The sequence below is a fragment of the Callionymus lyra genome, chromosome 17, assembly GCF_982586985.1.
Source record: "Callionymus lyra chromosome 17, fCalLyr1.hap1.1, whole genome shotgun sequence".
NCBI classification, from domain to species: domain Eukaryota; kingdom Metazoa; phylum Chordata; class Actinopteri; order Syngnathiformes; family Callionymidae; genus Callionymus; species Callionymus lyra.
The window spans coordinates 3,311,668-3,331,396 of record NC_141834.1 but is presented as its reverse complement, the minus strand read 5'-3'; the positions used below and the strand labels follow the sequence as shown (position 1 = coordinate 3,331,396).

The 19,729-nt window shown below is 41.3% G+C and overlaps 1 protein-coding gene across 7 annotated transcripts in view; it reads left to right on the top strand.

The window, feature by feature from the left end:
• The window catches only part of satb1b (SATB homeobox 1b), a 66,637-nt gene that overhangs the window by 25,476 nt on the left and 21,432 nt on the right, over positions 1-19,729 (top strand). For 2 of the 7 annotated variants that reach the window (XM_087778908.1, XM_087778907.1), the window contains exons 5-11: positions 2,569-2,692; positions 8,984-9,095; positions 9,889-9,966; positions 13,080-13,579; positions 15,402-15,662; positions 19,153-19,224; positions 19,441-19,503. In XM_087778908.1, the coding sequence (XP_087635034.1) occupies positions 2,569-2,692; positions 8,984-9,095; positions 9,889-9,966; positions 13,080-13,579; positions 15,402-15,662; positions 19,153-19,224; positions 19,441-19,503 (1,210 nt within the window). The remainder of the gene's footprint in view (positions 1-2,568; positions 2,693-8,983; positions 9,096-9,888; positions 9,967-13,079; positions 13,580-15,401; positions 15,663-19,152; positions 19,225-19,440; positions 19,504-19,729) is intronic. The other 5 variants (XM_087778911.1, XM_087778909.1, XM_087778912.1 and 2 more) reach the window with 5 other exon arrangements.

Sequence of the window (19,729 nt, the reverse complement as noted above, 5' to 3'; positions counted from 1 at the left end):
ATTTTACTAAGTGGGTTGCAGGCTTGTGGCATGTCCATTTCAATACAATGGTGTAGAAATTTCTGCATGACTAATTACATTTATAAATGGTATAATTCACCAACTTTACTCTCCCTAGTCGCTTTATCGTTTAAGTCATCACTTAAATTCTTTATTTAAATTTCTTGTTCAGTCAATTTTCAAGTCCATTCCCAACTTCTAGTTCATGAAGTTACACCAAACTGTTACACCAAGTTATACATTTAAAAATATTAATTCCGATTTCCAGTTTGCAAGGACTTTTTCACACCAGTGATTTTACCAAATCTGTTCTAGACTTACCATTCTACCAAGTCTCTTAGTGATTTATTAGTTCATCGATTTATTAACATGTATTGGTTATTAAAAGCTAATTTCTGTGAAGTCTACTTTCTATGTACAAAAGTATGTTAACGAATTCCAAATGTTCAATCTCTTAATAATTAGCCTGACCGCCCCCACTTTAATGATAACAGTTGAGGAATCCTCCTCTCTAAATCTCTGACTCTCTAAAATCAACTTAAACGATAACCTGGGTCAAACAGACCCAATGTAGATTCATAACAAATGGAAAGTCACATCGTACAACAAAAGACAACTATCGTCCTTCTCTCTCTCCAGCGCCACATGATTGTACGTTACAAATTTAGCTAGCAGTTTATTGTTGCCAGTGTTTTTCCTCTGTTTTATTCCACCTCAACAATCCCCTTCCCCCCCCTCTACTCCACTCTATGAGCCACCACAGATATCTATCCAGTAACACCTTAAATTGTTTGGCTGAGCACAACGAGCCAGGAAGGTAGAAGTAACACGAAATAATAGTCGCCACATGCAGCTGATGTATAATTCATGCATCAATCCAGCAGATGTGTTGTATAAAGTAATTAACTAATCAGAACAATCAGGAGAGAGACAGAGAGGGAGAGAGGGAGGATATAAAAAGAGAGGGAGCGAAAGAGAGGGAGCAATCTCCAGATGCATCTGCTTGATGCGCCAAATGAAATCTGTCTGTCTTGGAGGGGCGCTTGCAGCACGAACACCGAGCTTCAACTGCAGCTTTGATACTGCAGGTTTTCAGGGACCCTTGCCAAAAAAAACCTGTCAATCCAGTTGAGAATAATTAATGTGATTAATAATATCGGCTTACTGGTCATTAGTCCTCGCTCGTCATATGTGAGGATTTTATTGTGGCTTTTAATACCCTCAGGCTTTGGAGCGCCGGACAGTCTGCCATCATCCCACTCTTTCTTTAATCATTTCATTTTGGAACTAATTAGAAAATTGAATTAATAAGAGTTCGTTTTTTATAATCCAGCAGCTTAATGTATCTTAAATTTATTGTGATGGCGTATTCATAAAGTGCAGGTTCAGCAAGAATCATTATGACCACTGGTGTGGGGTTGTAGACTGTTGACACCAGAGTGGCAGTTTCGGTGGATATTGCCTCACTTGCTGCGGTCAGTTATTTTAGAACTGGGGTTGATTATTTTGGCTCCCGGGAAAAGTACTTTTTATGCATTTTTCAAACTTGACCAAAGAAAGTTGTATGTTGTGTTTTTCATCAAGCTTCTCTTATATGATTCACTTCAGATTCAAGATACATTTAGTAGAGTATTTATTTATTTTGGTCTAGTGGCGACTCACTGGATCCATAATTAAATCTACTGTAGAACAGTCGGGAGTTAATATTCTTGTCTTAGAACTGCACAGCATAGAACCAAGTAAAATCAAAAGCAGCCTGGTAGAAGAAGCCATCGTTACCACAGATTCGGGCAGGTTCATGGTATTTCTTGCATTTCTGAATTTTGTCCTGTCCGTATTGTTCTGTGGCTAAACTTCATATTTTTCACCTGTAAAGGTAGTAACATTCCACAAGCGTGTGCACATGAATATAAGCTTCAGTATAATGTCATTGTTATTTACTTACACCGTGTTATAACATGCCAAACTCAAAGCATGTTTACAGTGCATACTGCAGCCAAGGGCCAGACATCACAAAACAAATATTAACAACACAACTTACGCAATAAAGCCCATTGCTTTTTTCAGTAATCCATGAATGATAACTAGTATGAAATCATGTCATGAAATGACATTTTGTTATAAATTCGGGATTAGTTCTGACAGACAACAGCAAACTATAACGATGTACTATTTGTCCTGATATCACTTGTGAGTTGGAATGAACAACATATAAACTCCTTGGCATAGCTAATCATTGGTCAATGTCAGAAAGCAGCACAAGCATCTATCAACAGGAGCAAAAGGTGTTTTTTGTGAAACTTAACTTGCGATATACTGTCCCAAGTTGCAGAGAAGTCATTTGTCAACAGCAAATTGGGTGAATTTATCTCTGAGATTAAGAGATTTCTGTTTTCCCAACATATATCAGCAGAATGACCGACTCATTGAAGATTAAATCACTTCTTATATTGTGTTACCCAACTTGTGTGTACTTTGTAATTTAATTCCCGATAACATCAGCGGTGCATCGCCAGCTCTTCATTTGAACTTACCCCCTCCTTCTCTCTCTCTCCCTGTCTCACACAGTTGTCCTAAGCTGGAGGACCTACCGCCCGAGCAATGGAGCCACTCTACAGTAAGAAACGCCCTCAAGGAGTTACTCAAAGACATGAATCAGAGCTCTCTGGCTAAAGAATGTCCCTTATCACAGGTGCTGACACCCAGTCTGCTTGTTCAGAAATTCGAAAATGAATCCCGACACACACAGTTGTCTCTATTTTCTTAATCTCTTTTCTTCTTGTCAAATGCCGGGAGTTTGATTGATCTGGGACGCTAAACCAATCACTATTGTTGCGTGTGACTATGAACACAGGCTACGTGTTGGTGTGTTTTAGAGCGAAAACACTGACACAGATACATACTAACTGGCGCGGCAGTCAGTACATCATGAAAGCAGCGGTATGTGTGTGTAGCTAAACGCCTGCTCACTTGCTTGCTGTAAGATTTGGCTTAAAATCTCCGAAGTCCGGCTCTCCACACTCAACCGGAGACCCAGGTTTGTGTGTGTGGATCTGTGTGTTTGTCACCGATGTGTGTTTGCCTGTGCATCCGGGCGTGAGCAGCACGCTGATGATGTAAAGAGTCCCTGGGTGGCGTTCAGGCGCAGCCCAGCCCGGTCTGGTAATCACCCAGTTTACGGTCCATATGTGAAGACAGCTCAGAGGATCACACACGTTCCTTCCTCACACACTCACTAATGATTGAGAATATTGGAGCAGGGATATATTTGAGCAGATCATGTTCCCGTCACAAGTAAAAATGACTTCTTTGAGAACAAAATTGATCAAAATGTTATCTTTTGTATGACTTGAATCGTTGGAGCTCAATCTTCAGTTTCTTGAAGCTGCAGTTCCTTAACTAAGAACCACTATATCTGGAGTGTGTCCTGGGTTCAACATCCCACTCACATGGAGTTGGTTTCTTTTGTTTAATTTAATTTATTTTTGTCTGATGGTTGTCATACTTCTGTGAGTGCTGGTTCAGATTTATCAGTAGATCCATCACCAATTATTTTCACCAATTTTCATGTTGCTTACAGTCATGCTGGATTTGTCCTACAAAGAAACCGATATTATATCATATTATTATCATATTATATGACAGAAATCAGTATACTCATCTTATTCTACTGCCACCCATAAGGAGTCATTAAGTAGTCATGGACGTTTCACGATGTCTAGCTAACTTTCCAGATTTCTCTACAAAAGTAAGTTAAAGTTCTCATTGTTACCACTCAAAAACAGGCTGCATTAATAATGTCTTTTAAAATCTCTTGTTTTCCCTGAAGTTGACATTGTGACTCAAAGTAAGTCTTTGTTGCTCATCTAATGCAAAATCGATCATCAAATTTCCAAAGCTTTTTAAAGAAATAGTCATGTCCTGTTTCTTGTAGGACAGCCACACAGCCATTTAAAAAAATAATAATTTGTACCACTACGTTTGAAAACTCAGTTTCTTCTGTTGAAGTAATGCAGCTACAAAGAACCTTTCAGTTCATGTACGCCCCTAGATGAGAGGCACAGCAGAACTTTGATTCTTCTCTGATCTTTATTGATCAGCAGGAACAATTCCCTCACACATACATAAAGGCATCAAAAAGACTGTAAAGCTGCATGCTGTGTAAAAATATTTCAATAAGAATGAACATAAACATACGTTGTTTGACATCACACAAAAGGAAGTTAGGAACAGCTACCTGGTGTCTCACCTGGAAGTTCCATCAAAAATACTTACTTACTTTTACATGTGTATAGTCATACTGAAAATGCGTATTTAATACTTATCAGTGTTTTTTCTCTTTTTTTTTCCAAGTTTCTGTTATTAGAAATCTAGTGCATACACTGGTAACATTACTCTGAGGTGGAACAACTGGGTTTGCTGAGCAAAGACTGCATCCCCAGTTCCAGCCGTACACTTCTTGTTTTTCGAAACATGCTTCTCCAGAGACTCTTCGTGTTCTCAGAGATCTTTAGCTTCAACTTACTTTTAAAGGTTCTTTGATAGGTCGGTTTCTTCACGTTGATACACAGTAGGCGAGTGATCTGAAAGAGTAGGAACGTAAGAAAAAAAAAAGATTGAAACGCTTTTCAGTTTTTGAACCTTTTATTTGTTTTCATTCCACTAAACATGGGCCAATTCAATGGCATGTGTTGAAGAAGAGAATAAATAGTAACATCAGAAATGAGCAGAAAAAAATGGTGTCAGATTGGGGAGGTTTGGATGTGATAACTTCAATAAGATAACCTAACTATTCATTTGACTGACAAATATGCCACGATAAGTTTTCATCCGTTTATGTACGGTTCCAGTCTTGTGCTCAAGTCGCGGTTGGATGTACATTCAAAACGCCCTCTCGCCCGTATTCCCAGAAACTATGGCAACAAACGACCCCCCATCCCCACTGTCACCGTCGTGCGCTCACCCCCTGCTCACTATCACTGGGCGGCCTCTGATGCACCAGCTGCCGTGTTGCGTAGCAGCAAACAGTCATCAAAATGCCATCCTTGCGGGCCTTCGCCAACATCTCTGCCAAGGAGGTGTTCATGTCATGCTTGTGTGTGTCGGCTCAGCAGGGGGATGGGGGGGGCGCTGGTCGTCCAAGTCGATGTGTTTTATGATAGACGGGCAACGCATTACGTCTCAAGATGGGCTGCACCTTTGCCCTCTTAGAGGTTTAAGATTTAAGTGTGTGTGTGTGTGTGTGTGTGTGTGACAGCTGGGAGCTTTCACTACCTGCGTGCCTGCTATTTTCCAGCTCACATACACACTCCCTTCTTCCTGCCTCCCTTGACGGGGAGCGGAGTAGATGCACGGGACAGATAGTAGCCCAGTGCCACTTCCTGGTCTTGCTGATAAGCTTTCTCTCCTGCAGATGGCTATCACTTAAAGGGTACACACACGTGCACTTACACTACCTGTTGACAAGCAGCAGCAGAGCCCCCCCGCTGGCTCCGCAGGGGCGAGAGGAGCTCCGGTTATCTGCTTGATTTCACTTAGTGTGTGTGTGTGACAGACAAGCAGGCGAATAGGTGTGTGTTGTTTGGCACTCGCGTACACACTGGGCCCCCTGTGAGAGGTAGAGTGATGTATTGAGGGAGAGGGCTGATTAATGAGGAGCGTTTATTAGAACATCTGTGTCAAAGATGGCGGAGAACACAGGAGCGAAGAGAGACGGAAGCGAAAAAAGAGAGTAGACGCAGTGTCTTCTGCAGGCCTCTTGTTTGTTGCCTGGAGCCGCCGTAGCCCAGATATACTGTAAATAAAAGATGGCAGGCTGGAGGAGAGGAGTTCATTATCTTTCTGATTTAGTGGAGGATTCTTATTACTTTTGATGTGTGGGCTTCAGACGGGATATGTGCTTTGCTGCTCCACTAATATAAAGAGCCCTCTACTAATATTCACACCAAAAATGTTCCGTCTTTGCAAAGCAATAAATCATCTTGTGATTTAATAAAAACCCGAAAGGGGATGCAACGTCTGTGGGATGATGGAAGGTCAGGAGTACTGCTTGAGCCGTAGCCAAAAAATAAAAAAATGTTTTAGTATTATTGCATTGGCTTTACATAAATAAATTTATATAGTTTGCATCGTCAAAAAAGTTCAGCCATACAAACTTTATTTCTGTCTGGGGAAATATACCTTCCTTAAGCATTTTAAGTTGCATGTATTTACGAGAAGTTATCCACCATATTGTTAATTATAACTTTTAACTATAACTTTTTAAAAAAAAGGTTGCAGTACATAACCTTGAAACTGTTTAAGAAAGCAAGTTTAGGAATTCAAAGGTCCGATGATGGAATGTGCTTTTGCACATTTAATTCTTGAAACATTTACTTACATTGTTTATGTTTTAAGGAATATATTGTTGAGAGTATATTTAATGTAGTGGAATCTCTGTATGATAATTGTAATTAAAATATTGTTACAGAACATGTAATATTGTTAATAATGTTAACAGAAACTCTACGCCTATGAACATATTGGTCTAAATGTTCCTAAGAAATGATATGTATTTTTTATAAATGATTAAAACATATCAGTGAAATCCATCCAGCCTATCGACCAGAAGGTTAAAGATTAGTCGGTACAAATACGACTGAGGGATACGCGTCACGCAGTCATGTAAGACCAATTAATAAGAGCAATTTCCACTCGCTTAAACTCAACCTGAACTCTCCTTCAATGCAGCCTTTTCACGTATCTATAAAAGTGGCCTTTGTTAGACTGTGCATGTCCAAACATGGATCTCTGCGCCCTCCTGTTCTCACAACATAACAGCATGACGCTCCACATCATGGCTGACACAAATGTGTCGCCAACGTGACCCCTTAAAGGCACCCTCCGTCAGCGTGGGAATGATAAAGATTGTGACTTTGCAGTCAAGGAAGGAATTATTTGTATCTGCAGGCAAAACTCAACGTAAAGTCTGTCACTGTTGCGGTTCAGGCCTATCGTGTAGCCACTTGTGTTTAGACCAAAATGCTACTGGAGGTTCTTTGTACAGAATGTACATTTGAGAGTGACACACTCTCTCCCACACAGAATGTTAATGTTCATTTAATTACATACTTGTTTCTTTGGCTGTGTGAATGCTGTGACATACACTTGGAACTATGACAAAGAGACATTAATGTTGGAGGTGGAAAATCACATCATCTTGTAAAACACAAATTGTGACCCCAAAGACATTGTCAGATAGGAGAAGGCATGGATTGGCTGAGTTACCTGTTACTTTCCTTGATTTTATGGAACTCCTGTTGTGTTATCAGTTTTATCTTGCCCTTTAAAGTATATACTTTATTGAATATTGTTTTGATTGTTTATGCGCTTTGTGACCCTAGTCTAGAAAAGCGCTATACAAATAAAAATGACTTACTTACTTACTTACTTACTTATTTTTCCCCCCTAAAAAAGTACAGTTTTGCAGATCACATAACAAGGTTTCTAGAGGATTCAAGAACCCATGCATCATTTGGTCCAATGCAAGCTAGTGAGCTGGAAACATTGCACCGATATCGTTTGTTGAACAACACGATTGTTGACAGAAAAGTTGAGCGAGTGAGTTCCAGATTAAACTAGCGTGACAAGAAATCCTTCCTCAGTCTTGTCAGTCTTCAGATGAAGAACAGTAGAACCTGGTTGTCATGCATCTTTTCTGGATGCTTGCTTCTTCCGCACCCTCCCTGCAAGCAACGTACATAACAGAAGATACTAAAGATGGCCTACCTGTAGTCTCAAAACAGATGGTTTGTCTCGTTTGAATATTAATATCACAAACAATTTCCCAGCTACCAAACCTGCTATTCACCCGCAGGCCAGCGAGGTGTTAAAACATTCATATTAATGAAACTGTAAGGAAAAATAATGCCTCCTTGTAGCTGAAGCAAATGTCGAAAACGACATGCTCGTCGCAGCCCTGGTCGCATTTGAAGTTGCTGTCTTTAACAGATTGTTGGAATTGAAAAATAAAAGGTTTTCTTGTGTTTACATCCAGACACATGTTGGCATTAAATCAGTTTAACTGTTAATGTATTTCCTCTGGTCCACAACAGATGCAGAAAAATAATGTGTGTGATGAAGATGAAAGCAGATATAAAAGCTTGTTTGACCAGATTCTCCATGTCTGCTGCTGTTGCGATATTACATATTTTAGAGAAGCTGCAGTTGAGCTGCAGCTAGAATATTTAACATGTTGTTTACGTGTTGCCAAGTGAGCCGCTGGATCTGATTTTTATATCTGGATCAGGCCTCAAATTGACAATTAATTCTTGTCTGATTTGATTTCTAGTCTCCTGGACTTTTTCTTTGTGAATATTCTTTTTAGGGATAAAAAGGTACATTTATTTAATCATCCTGTTTGTTGTGATTCTTAGAGTTATACTTTTTCTCTCATCTCGTTCCTTTCGCATATTTTTTTCCTCCGTTTCTCCTTAAGTGACATTTTTGACTTTATAAAATATTTGAACAGCACTTGTCTGTCAGCTATATAAGTCTTTATGTAGTTAGTTATTAGTGATTTATTTGTGGCTGATTAGATTAAATAAGGCATATTTTTTGTTAGATTTTTCTCTGAAGGACAATATTTTTCTGCAATGGTGCCTTTTCATGCTATTCCTCATTATTATTGGCTGCTCGCAGTTAGCATAAAAGGGAGCTGAGCTAAAGGGAAATTAGTTTGTTGCGAAGAGCTCCATTCATGCTTGAATGATGTTTGGTTTGGAAAATCACAAACTCAGCGGCATTTGACGAGAGAAAAGAGCACTCTAATGTTTGCTTTAATTCCAGATTCTGCATGCTTTTTAGTTGCCCTCTTTTTCAGGTTCTTCTTTTCCTCGTTCCACTTGTACTTCATTTGTTTTGACAAGCTCCAGTGTAGCTGCATGTTTCACAAGCTCTAATATTCTGTTCTCCTAAAGTCACTCTCTTTCTCTTTCCCTTCCAGAGTATGATTTCCTCCATCGTGAACAGCACTTACTATGCAAATGTGTCGGCGGCGAAGTGTCAGGAATTTGGGCGCTGGTATAAACATTTCAAGAAGACAAAAGATATGATGGGTAAGCAAAACGGCGGGGCGCAAAAGTATAGCGCACACATTCCCTGCTCTCTCACTCACACAGCAGTCCCCAATACAATATGTTCAGTCCCTTTGTCTCCCTGCTCCAGCAGAAATACATTTTTATCTTGTTATCTAATAATTTTAACATTACTCCACAGGAAACAGTGTTATCCTTGATTCATCCTCTATTGTTTCGCCAAATATAGTCCTTTTCCTCGCAATCTCTTGCGCTCCCTGTGCCAACGCCTCATCTTAAATTCAATTAGATGTTCTTATCGAAGCTCCAGAAACACATGTTTATCGAAGAAAGACCCCTTCTGACCCCGAGATTATGTAACACAAGCAGCAGTGAGGCAGATTAAGCAGCGACACACTCTCGTAAAGCTGAGATATTAGCCTTAACAATCTGTGGAACAATCTCTTCTAATGCCGCGATGACAGATGAGATGTGTTATCAAACCTGCATGCGACTAGCATGTTGTGGTCATATCTTATCAGATTCCTCATCTCCGGTTCAAGTAGCGACATACGCCGGGAACATTATTCACCGCGGACCCGCTGTACTCGCACATACTCCCACTCATCTGCACAACAACTGTTTTCTTCAAACGCCGGGCGACAGCAGCTGCTCGACTGCTCTCTGTCGCCAGTTTGAAGCTGCTTAGCTGGAGTGAGAAATTGTCGCAAAATAAAACATCTCTGTTTTCTCTCCTCCTCACAATTTCATATTGTATGGTGTGTGTGTGTGTGTGTGTGTATTTGTGTGTGTGTATGCCCATCCAATCGTGCAGGCATGCGTCAGACCTCTCAGCTGGAGGGCTACCTTGGGACGTGTGTCCTCCGTGAGAGCCCACGTGCCAATGCACTAGGTATGTTGCTTCCTTGGCTAACACACACTTGAACGCACACACACAATTACAACTTTTGAAATTGGTAAAAATCTCCCAAATATCCTGCTTCTGTGAACCTTTTCGGACATATTGATATTGACCTTTCTCCTGCATTTAACCTGATTTAGCTCTCCCTGATGAGATGAGGAGACACTTGCTCAAAGTTTTGCAAAGTGTAACAGAAACACATTCTAATTGTAGGATTTCAGAAAAGGCACAACAACATCGTATTAAGGTGTTTTACAAAGTCAGTGAAACACCTGAAGCCAGATTGTCTCCCTGAAGACCAGCTCGCTTGTCTCTTTGTTTTCTGCAACAGCAGTTCTGTAGTTTGGAGTCGAGGGGGGAACAAGCACCTGGTTCCAGGTACTGAAAAGCTACTTGACTTGAAGTGCGTCGGTCACTTTCTCATATTCGCTCCACTCTGAGTCACATACGAGCGCACACACTCTCCCTCCCTTCATCAGCCTACATCCCGTTCCCTATTGTGCGTTTAATCCGGGCTCTTTTGTGGCAGGATTCCACACGAGGACTTCTGTGGCAGCCTTTTTCTCCCAGGGCCTGCCATGCTCTTCTGTCACCCCTTCTCTTTTCAATTTGCATGGAAATGCCTCCGTGTGTTTGTGTGTCGCGATCGTGCCCCCCAGCAGTCCCAACGTATGCACACATACACACACACACACACACACACATGTGAGTGAATACCATACCATCAGAGCCGGGGAATGCCAGGGATTATGGGTAGAGATGTGATTATTACCAAGATTTTTTTTATTTGTTTTGTTTGTTTCTCTTCTTTCACCCCCAACATCATTTGTTTCTGCTCAATAGACCCATCTTGGCGGAGGGTTTTGTGCCCGTTGACAGTTAAGAAACAGGCGGCTAAAAACATTATTGTGGGTATTTTTGGAAAACATCCATGCACTTAATCTCTCCACACATTCAGCGTGGTGAAGACCCCCCCCCCTCTCCCCTCTCCTATTACCCATAACTGCAATTTATGCTTTTCACAATTCCATACAAGGCTTTCTGTGGATGTGGAGGCCGCATTTCCGAGGTGTTAATGTTGCCATGAATTCTTAAACGCTGCCCCCTCAATCACTCTTTCACTCACGGCATGGTAAAGAAAATACCCTCGCACACATGTTCCTGAGTGAAGAGCCCTGAACGCCTCCAAATCTCTCTCTGTGGGCAGTAAATCACTGTGTTCATCCCCTAAGCTCATAATTTCAACCTGTCTTAAAGTATTTTCCCGCTGCATTTATAGAGTTAAATATTCTCCACAAAAATCCCTAAAATATAATTTACTGACTTTTCTCACTAGGCTGGTTATAAAAAGGTATGTGTGGGTTAAATCTTTTCTTTTAGATGTTGGGCTGTCAAGTCAAGCAGTTCTATCTATCATCCTGTTTGATCTGATTTAAAGCAGTAAACCCACTTTTTATGTTAGGTAACAAGTTGCCAGAGATTCATTACACTAAATGTGCCAATGCATTTAAAAATATATATTTATTTATCAAGTAAAATAACTTCAATTAAAGGGAAAGTTCACCAAAAACTCAAATTTGGCTGGGGTTATTTTTTAGAGTAATCTGTCACTTTTTGGATTTATAGGCAGAAATGTATGTTCATTTGACAGTTGCACTACTGTCTATTCTAATAGCTCTAGCTATTTTTACCTGGATGATTTCCCTTTCTGTGTAGAATGTTAGCTTTTAGCTTCTGCTACAAACAAGCTTAAAATATAGACTTGGTCTTTTTTTTCAGAACGATTCCTTTTTCAAGGCTTCAATATAAGATGGACATTACACACAAGCAGTATAAAGCCATTTGTATGTTTTTTGTTTTTTTTTTCATTAAAAAATAGAGCCTCATTCGCGACTGTGATTTTTCTGTTTAGGAGCCTTATTACCCTGTTCTGTGAAAGGCGCTTTACAGATAATAATTACCTACTTACTTACTTTTCCACCACAGCAGCAGATTACACAACTGTGCGATTTTTCTTTTCAGCAGTTTTGTTTCATCACAAACTTGTGTCACATCTCCAGTAAGGAAAATTAGCAGCAGATATCTTTGGCTCATGACGCTATTTCTTTTTTTTGTTTGACAGGCGAGGTTGGCTACATAAATCACTCTTTCTGCCCAACTTTCATTTAGCATTTGAGCAATCTTATGGCAGACAATTTTTTTAAAACCGTATTTTACAGTAGAAAAATTAACAGTGATGGAATGAACTGCATTATTGGGTCCATAATGCTTTTATTTTGACAGTCGTCTTTTTCTCTTATCTAATTCAGTGAATTTAGGATACACACTTTCCAACTTCTCCTGAGTACAATTCTGTGCGGATGATTTGAAGGTTTGGGTCACAACATTGGTGTTTGGCAGTAAAGTTCCAACGGAAGTATTATAAGTTCGATTTTGTAATTGTTTTAAACCCTTAAACAAATGTATCATTTTGAGTTGTTTGCTAATTCTGGACTTAAACCAGCATCTTTTAACTTCTAATATTACATGTTTATGACTCTTCAATGTTGCTCGGTGAATGACACTTGTCAAAATGCTGACGCACCTATAGCAAACCTTCCCACAAACACTCGCACACACACTCGACTGTTGCTTTCCACTTTTGCCCACATGATGAAGCCACGAACGTTCTGAGTTAATCTCATGGACATGGACTGCGTTAGACACAGGTCGGGAACAATGAAGTTCTTAGTACTTCTCCCTCTAAGAGGTCACTGTCTAATCAGCCGTGTCGGTCCATGTTATACGTTTAAATTAAGTTACAGTATCTTAATTTGCAGTTGCAGATCAAAATCTACTCTAGTGGAGTTTTTATTTTTGTCCTCACTATCTGTATTGAAGACAGGTTTTGCCAAATGTTGAAGTAACGAAAATGAAAACACACTTCCATTCATGTAGAAACAGTTACAAATGTATACAGTTGTTTTAAAAGGTTGTCCTACATTACAAGAGGTTCTTACAAGGTTTCTACCGCAAGATGACTCAATGCTGCCACAGTTCTCTTGACCAAACTCGATATTTCTGTCATGACAATAACAAATCGGCCGTTCTCTGTCCCTCTACAGCTGAAATGGACGGCATGGCTGACTTGTCCCCGCCTGGGTCCAACCACAGCCACAACCACATGAGCTTCTCCCAGCAGCAGCAGCCCATCCCGGGCAGCACGGCGGAACAGACCCCCTCATCTCCGGTGCCCCCTCTCCCGCACGCACCTCCGTCACATGCTGGTCAGACGGGCGGCCGCCAACCACAGCTCCCTGGTCTGCACCACCCGGGCCTGGTGTCCACGCCTATCAGCCCACAGCTGGTCAACCAGCAGCTTGTGATGGCTCAGATCCTCAACCAGCAGTACGCGGTGAACCGGTTGTTGGCGCAGCAGTCGCTGTCGCAGCAGTATCTCAACCACCCGCCCGTCAACCGGAACTCGCACAGCAAACCCATGGAGCCTCAACTGGGGTCCAACACAGAGGTGTCCGCAGACATCTACCAGTGGGTCAGGGACGAGCTGAAACGGGCCGGAATCTCGCAGGCCGTCTTCGCCAGAGTGGCCTTCAACAGAACCCAGGTGAGGAGAATATGCAACACACACACCAAAATCATCTGTTTCTGAACATCTTCTCAGAAGAGTAAAGAGAAAGAGAAAATGTATAAACGGACATAAAAATATAAAAAGCATGTGGTTGCAAATATAATGAAATGGCGCCACAAAGTTGACTAGTGCCAGTCAACCTTTGGGATCTTTCCCAAACATCACGTAGTGTTCGAACTTTCATTCCGTGAGTTTATTGTGTGATGAGATGTGTCACATCCCTACAACATGCCAAATCTTATTCAAGGTGAGTCTTTTAAACGTCCAGCAGTTTCTTTCACAAATGTACCATGAAAAAAAAAAAGTCCTTTCTCGTTTAATCGGCTTCATCGTGTCATTCTTTCATCATTCTGGATCACTTCAGCACCTCTACTGTACTTCAGGACAGCTGGCAGGCTGCCACGCCGGAGCGTGTTCGCTCCCTGCCAAAATATGTGCTTTCACTTCATAGTTTCAGACCACACACACACATAACACACACGCGCGCTGGTCTTTATGTCTTAAGACGTACTGTCGCCAACTCCATTATGACTCCATCAGCTTTCAAGTGAGTGTAAAAACAGGAGGCGATATGAATCCTTGAGTGTGTGTGTGTGTGTGTGTGTGTGTCACACAACACTGTGCGTCGTGAACTCCAAAAGATTTTCAAGAGTCTTATCGGCTGCTCATGCGAGGCAATATCCAGTGAGTTCTTCGGGGGAGGAGGCGGATTATTTATTAGACGTGTTAATAAAAGAGTCGGGGAAGGCTGACTGAGAGGCGGGGCCGTGAGTTTCTTTAAAAGACTCAGATTGATGAGCACGCCGACACAAACACATAAAAATAACAAGTTTGCATGAGTCACTCGGATCATAAAGAACCATGATTTCACATACTTATCGGCACTCTGGTCCTGAAACCGAATCTTTCCCAGCAGCACACGTGTGAACTCGTTTCCCATGAATACCTGCGTTAATGTTTAAAAAATATAAAAAACATGTTTTCCTCGTCGAAAATTACAGTCCATTGACTGCGAGAGAAGTGCAGCGAGCAGGCCAAGATCTGATGAAAAGGCCCAATCACACCACTGTGATAATGGAGTCATCACCGACTGATGGAATTGAGCGCCATTGAGAATAAATATGGATCGGACTGATTACTTGCCACACAAGACTGACTACCTAAGGAATCATCAACGTGTTAAAAGGCTGCAAGTAAAAGATTGTTATATAACCAATCAAGACAGAACTAATACAACCTCAAATCCTGCAAGTCGGCACATTCAATTTGGACAACTGTAGAGTCTTGCATAAGAACTCATCCAGGAGGTGAAGGTTGATCTCCTGCAGTACCTCAACAAATATCTCCTCTAAATTCTGCTACAGTAGTGTACAAATCCTTCTTTCAGATTTGAATGAATGTTTTAATGAGTCCACTTTGAGAGTGACATCACTCTTTCATTCACAAGTGAGTGCGTACGTACGGTCGCGGCTCACACTATGATTGTGTCGTGTCCTGTCCATGAGCAGGAAACCTAATCCTGATGGCTCCTGATGGTGAACTGTTCATCAGTTGTGTGTGTTGATGGGTAACAATGAAGGCACATTTTAATCTAGGGCTGCAGCTTGTTTTGATGTGGGATAGTAGAGGGTAACTATGAGTCTCCTTCAGATCAGTCGTCCTCTAGCTGAATGTCGAGTATCTAACATTTATGTTGGGAAGGTAATGAGATTCTTAAAATAATTATTTCACTCAAGCTCCCCCCAAAACTGCTCAATGCATTTCTTCATCTTCAATCTTGGATATCCTCTCTTTCCAGGGATTGTTGTCGGAGATCCTTCGCAAAGAAGAAGATCCCAAGACTGCCTCCCAGTCCCTGCTGGTCAACCTGCGGGCCATGCAGAACTTCCTGCAGCTTCCTGAGGCGGAGCGCGACCGCATCTATCAGGAAGAGAGGGAGCGCAGTCTGACCGCTGCCTCCGCGATGGGCTCGGCGCCGCTCATCAGCACTCCGCCTAGCCGGCCTGTGCAGGTACCAGAGATCGTGACAGTAGAGCCGCATTGGCGCCAGGAGATGCTGGTAAAGCTCCACTTCAAGTAGTAACATGTGAACATGTCAGCATGTCAGAGTCGTACATGTTGTGTTGGAAGATGAGTAGTTGAGTCTTGGCACAGAGTTCAAGGACGTAAAGGCAAAATCAGTTTGTCTTTATCATGTGTTCGTCATAAGAAGGACAAGGCGATGAAGGAATCTAATCGTACGAGCTGAAAAGACAAAATGTCTCAATCTGTGATAGAAGAATCTTACGAAAAAAAGTGACATAAAATGGAAGTGAGGTCAAGGAATATGACTAAAAGAACGACTTAAATGTGATTCAGGATTATTAAGGCTAATAAATCATGTCCCAGTTCTCCAAGGTAACAGGGTTGTGAATTATGAATTTCGTCATGGAACAACAGATTCAGTTTCATGTTTGTTTAATTGGCTCTCAGATCTCTAAAGACACCAGAGTGTGCTCTGGTGTCTTTACACCTGAGCACCTACCTTACACTCTCCCTCTTTTGTCACTCACTGTGGATCTCCTCACCCTCCACGTGAAGATTAGGAGAGTCCACCACAGGAATCTGAGCACTCCGGTCGATGTTGAGTTTTTTAATTTCAACTCTCACCACGAACCCGTGTCGCTTGTTTACAAGATATGTGACGCGTCTCCCTGCTAGCTTGTGGTCAGCTGGGAGAAGCACAATCGGCCTCTCTGTGCCGCCCTGGGTGCAGTCGAGGGCCGTGATGAGGCAGCAGCTTCTTTCAAATGAATCTTTGATTGTTCAGTGGATCACAGTCCACTCTCGTTAGTGCTCACAGAAGCTTCTGTTGCTCCAGTGCTGTCGTCAGAGCCCATTCCAAATCCCACTGAACAAGTCTATCACTTTTTCATCTGTTGTCCACCTCTGATAGTCAAGGACATCCCCCCACCAGAGTACAGATATCATTTTGACCTCTCACTGCAGGTGAAGCCATTTAAATGGCTTCTAATAATCCTGCATATTTAACTATATTGTAGTAAGCAGCAATTAGAAACACCAAAGCTCATTGCCATTTACAACAGGACATTTATTTGAGCAACAGATAGCTTGACTTCAACATCCCCACTTTATACATATTACAACTGCTATGGCTTTATCTTGTACTTCTGCTGACGCTTTGTGACGATAACTACAATCAGTACTATAGTGACTGCATCCCAACTGATACACCCACAATGCTGCACTTGCGCTACTATCACAATGACAGATACAACTTTTTACTACTTCTACTGAAACGAAGAGTACTGACTTCTTCAATTACTGCAGTACATTTATTTTGTCTTCAACTCCTACTTCAACATTTACTTCTAAAGAAATTACTTTTACTGCTAATAACTTACTGCTGGTACTAATACTACTGTTACAATCCTTTATACGTCTCATAGAGGGGACAATTCTAAACACTGCATTTATATCCCTTCTAGTATTAGCACCACTGCTGTGGATAACATGTACTACTTCTACTTTCTAAAGCTCCTACTTGTCCACCATTATTACAACATGCATGACGGTATACAATACTGAAACCACTGCTTATACCTTTGCTACTAATACTTTAACTATTAACTAGTGCTGATGGCTATACTTAAAACTATATTATCCTATTTCTACACAAAAATATTTTTTTCTATCGCATATGTGAATCACTGTTCATCATTCTGATTTAATTTCAAGCTAGACTGGTTAATAACATCAAATAATCCCTCCGAGTTCTTTGTCCAATAAAGATTCATCAAATACTCCAATGATGTGAGATCAAAGTTAAAGTGACCCTAAAAAGTTATATGCGCTAAATTATAAGCATATTAAACGTTCACTTTGGGAAAACAACACCATAATTAGGGCCGCCATGACAACAGCACGACAAACAGCCTCTCCACTTTGCAAACTTCTCCGCTCTAATTTGTCTAATTTTCACATCACATATCAGGAGGCCGCGTCACTCGCATCAGCGACCACACTGAAGTCGTCCTCACGCCACAAACACACGCTCATGCACCTGGCCGGCCGCCAGCCGCTCCTATAGAGCGGCGCGGTGTGAATCCAGGAGCATAAATCAACCGAGTCCGAGACAGAGGAGGTTTTTATGAGCCTCGTAAAAGCAGATGCAGAGGTATGTTTCTCTTCATGCGCTCGCTAGACTCCCCCAGCAGCCAGTCGCTGCACGTCCTCGACGATTAACCCGACATGGCTGCCTCCCTGCTCTGACTCAGGAACTTGAGTTTTGCCCTCGGACGATCGTTCGTCTAGACCTCTAGTCTGCGACATTTACTGTCCAGGATATCTTCATCTATCAACAAAGACGGGCAGAAGCTTAGATTTGAGTAAGATGAGTGTGAGTGACCAATCATAGAGTTTAGAATGTTTAACAATGTCCGAACCTATGGCAACCATCAATATATTTGATCACTAAAACCTGATCAGTGGCAACAAATGGCCCACTGGGTAGACTTTGAGCTTGCTTGGCTAATATATACAGTATATATGTTTTTTTTTACAAAACCAAGAAAAGGTAAAACAATACAATTTCCTTTCATTTTTGATTTTCCAATTGTATATTCAATATATATGTTAGTTGGTCCAAATCAGTACATTTAGAATTATTCCAAGACAAAATTATTATTAATTTGTCTAGAAGACTTTCATGGTCACGTTGATCAAATTTATGTGTGCACAAATATTGGCGAGCGAGACCGTGTGGCACAGAAAAAGGGGATAAAACTTGAGCACATATTGTTTGTTTGTCAATATCTGCTGCTCAAAGGCCTCCCAGTTCAGAGCCGAGCAACTCGACTGAATTATTGGTGACATTTTGATGAAGTATTGATACATTGAATAAGGTAGATTAAGGTATAGTTTTATGAAGGTACATTCTTGATTCGATGAAGTGGGTGAACAGTGTTTTTCATTCCGGCTGCACGACACAACAGGCGACAGCGACTGAGTGAGGTGGGCTAGGGTGAGAGGGGGGTTGCAGTCAGGTGTGAGAGCAATCAGCTGGCAGGTGTGGCGAGGAAAACGGAGACAAGGGTTTCAAAATAAACATGAACGAAACAATAAATAAACATATTATTCTGAAATACGATGTCACATTATTCACACGAGTGTGTGTCTGTCCTTAATGAATCCCACATTAGCAAATCATCTTGGCTAAAAATGAAACTTCACTCAGATTTGGCAGAGACGCTTTCAGCACTGTACGTGCGCTCATTCCAGCAGTTTTTTTTTCTTTTTCCATCTCTTTACGAGGACGAGTGTGCGTGTGATGATTCATATGCTAATGGTTCGTGGTTAATGCTTTTATTAGGATACTTGTTAGCTCGTCAAAAGAATTTGTCAAGACGCAACAAGCCTCTTAGTGATTCCATTTCTATGACTTTTTAATCATCAGTTTGACGAATAATAAGTGCAACACATCGGAGTGGAGTGTAACCTGCACTTGACTGAACAAACACGCTTGTGTGTGTGTGTGTGTGTGTCTGCAGCCACGGAGGGAAGACTGCAACAGCGTGCGGCCGGAGGACTGGAATCCCCGAATCCCAGTGGGCATTTCCCCTGTGAGCAAACAACTCTCACCCCTCACCACACTCTCATGTACACACACGCGCTTATCGCCTCCCAGCAGCCCATTCACTCATTCACTGTTGGTGAAGCAGGAAAAGATGTCAATTCATCTTTCGGGTGCAACAGTCGGGAAACACACACGTTATCATGCATGTGATCGTATTATGTTTAATTTCTATATATTCTTTTGCCTGGTTTGCGGTGTGAAGGTTGCTAAGAGACTGGACATGGAAGTGTTGACGGTTCCATTCCGAGGCCAGTATAATCATTGTGTAAGGAACTCCATTCTTAATGTGACTATTTGAGTTTTTGAGCAAACCAATGATGCGACAGGGCGTGTTGTCTTCCCTTTTTATCTCAATAAATAAAGAGATAAAATGTATTTTAACGCCTGAAATTATACCACGAAATAAATGGAAAAGAAATAATAAAAAAAAAAAAATGTATTAAATTGACAAGAAGGTAACTTCAAACTATGCCGGAAAGTTAAAGAGATGA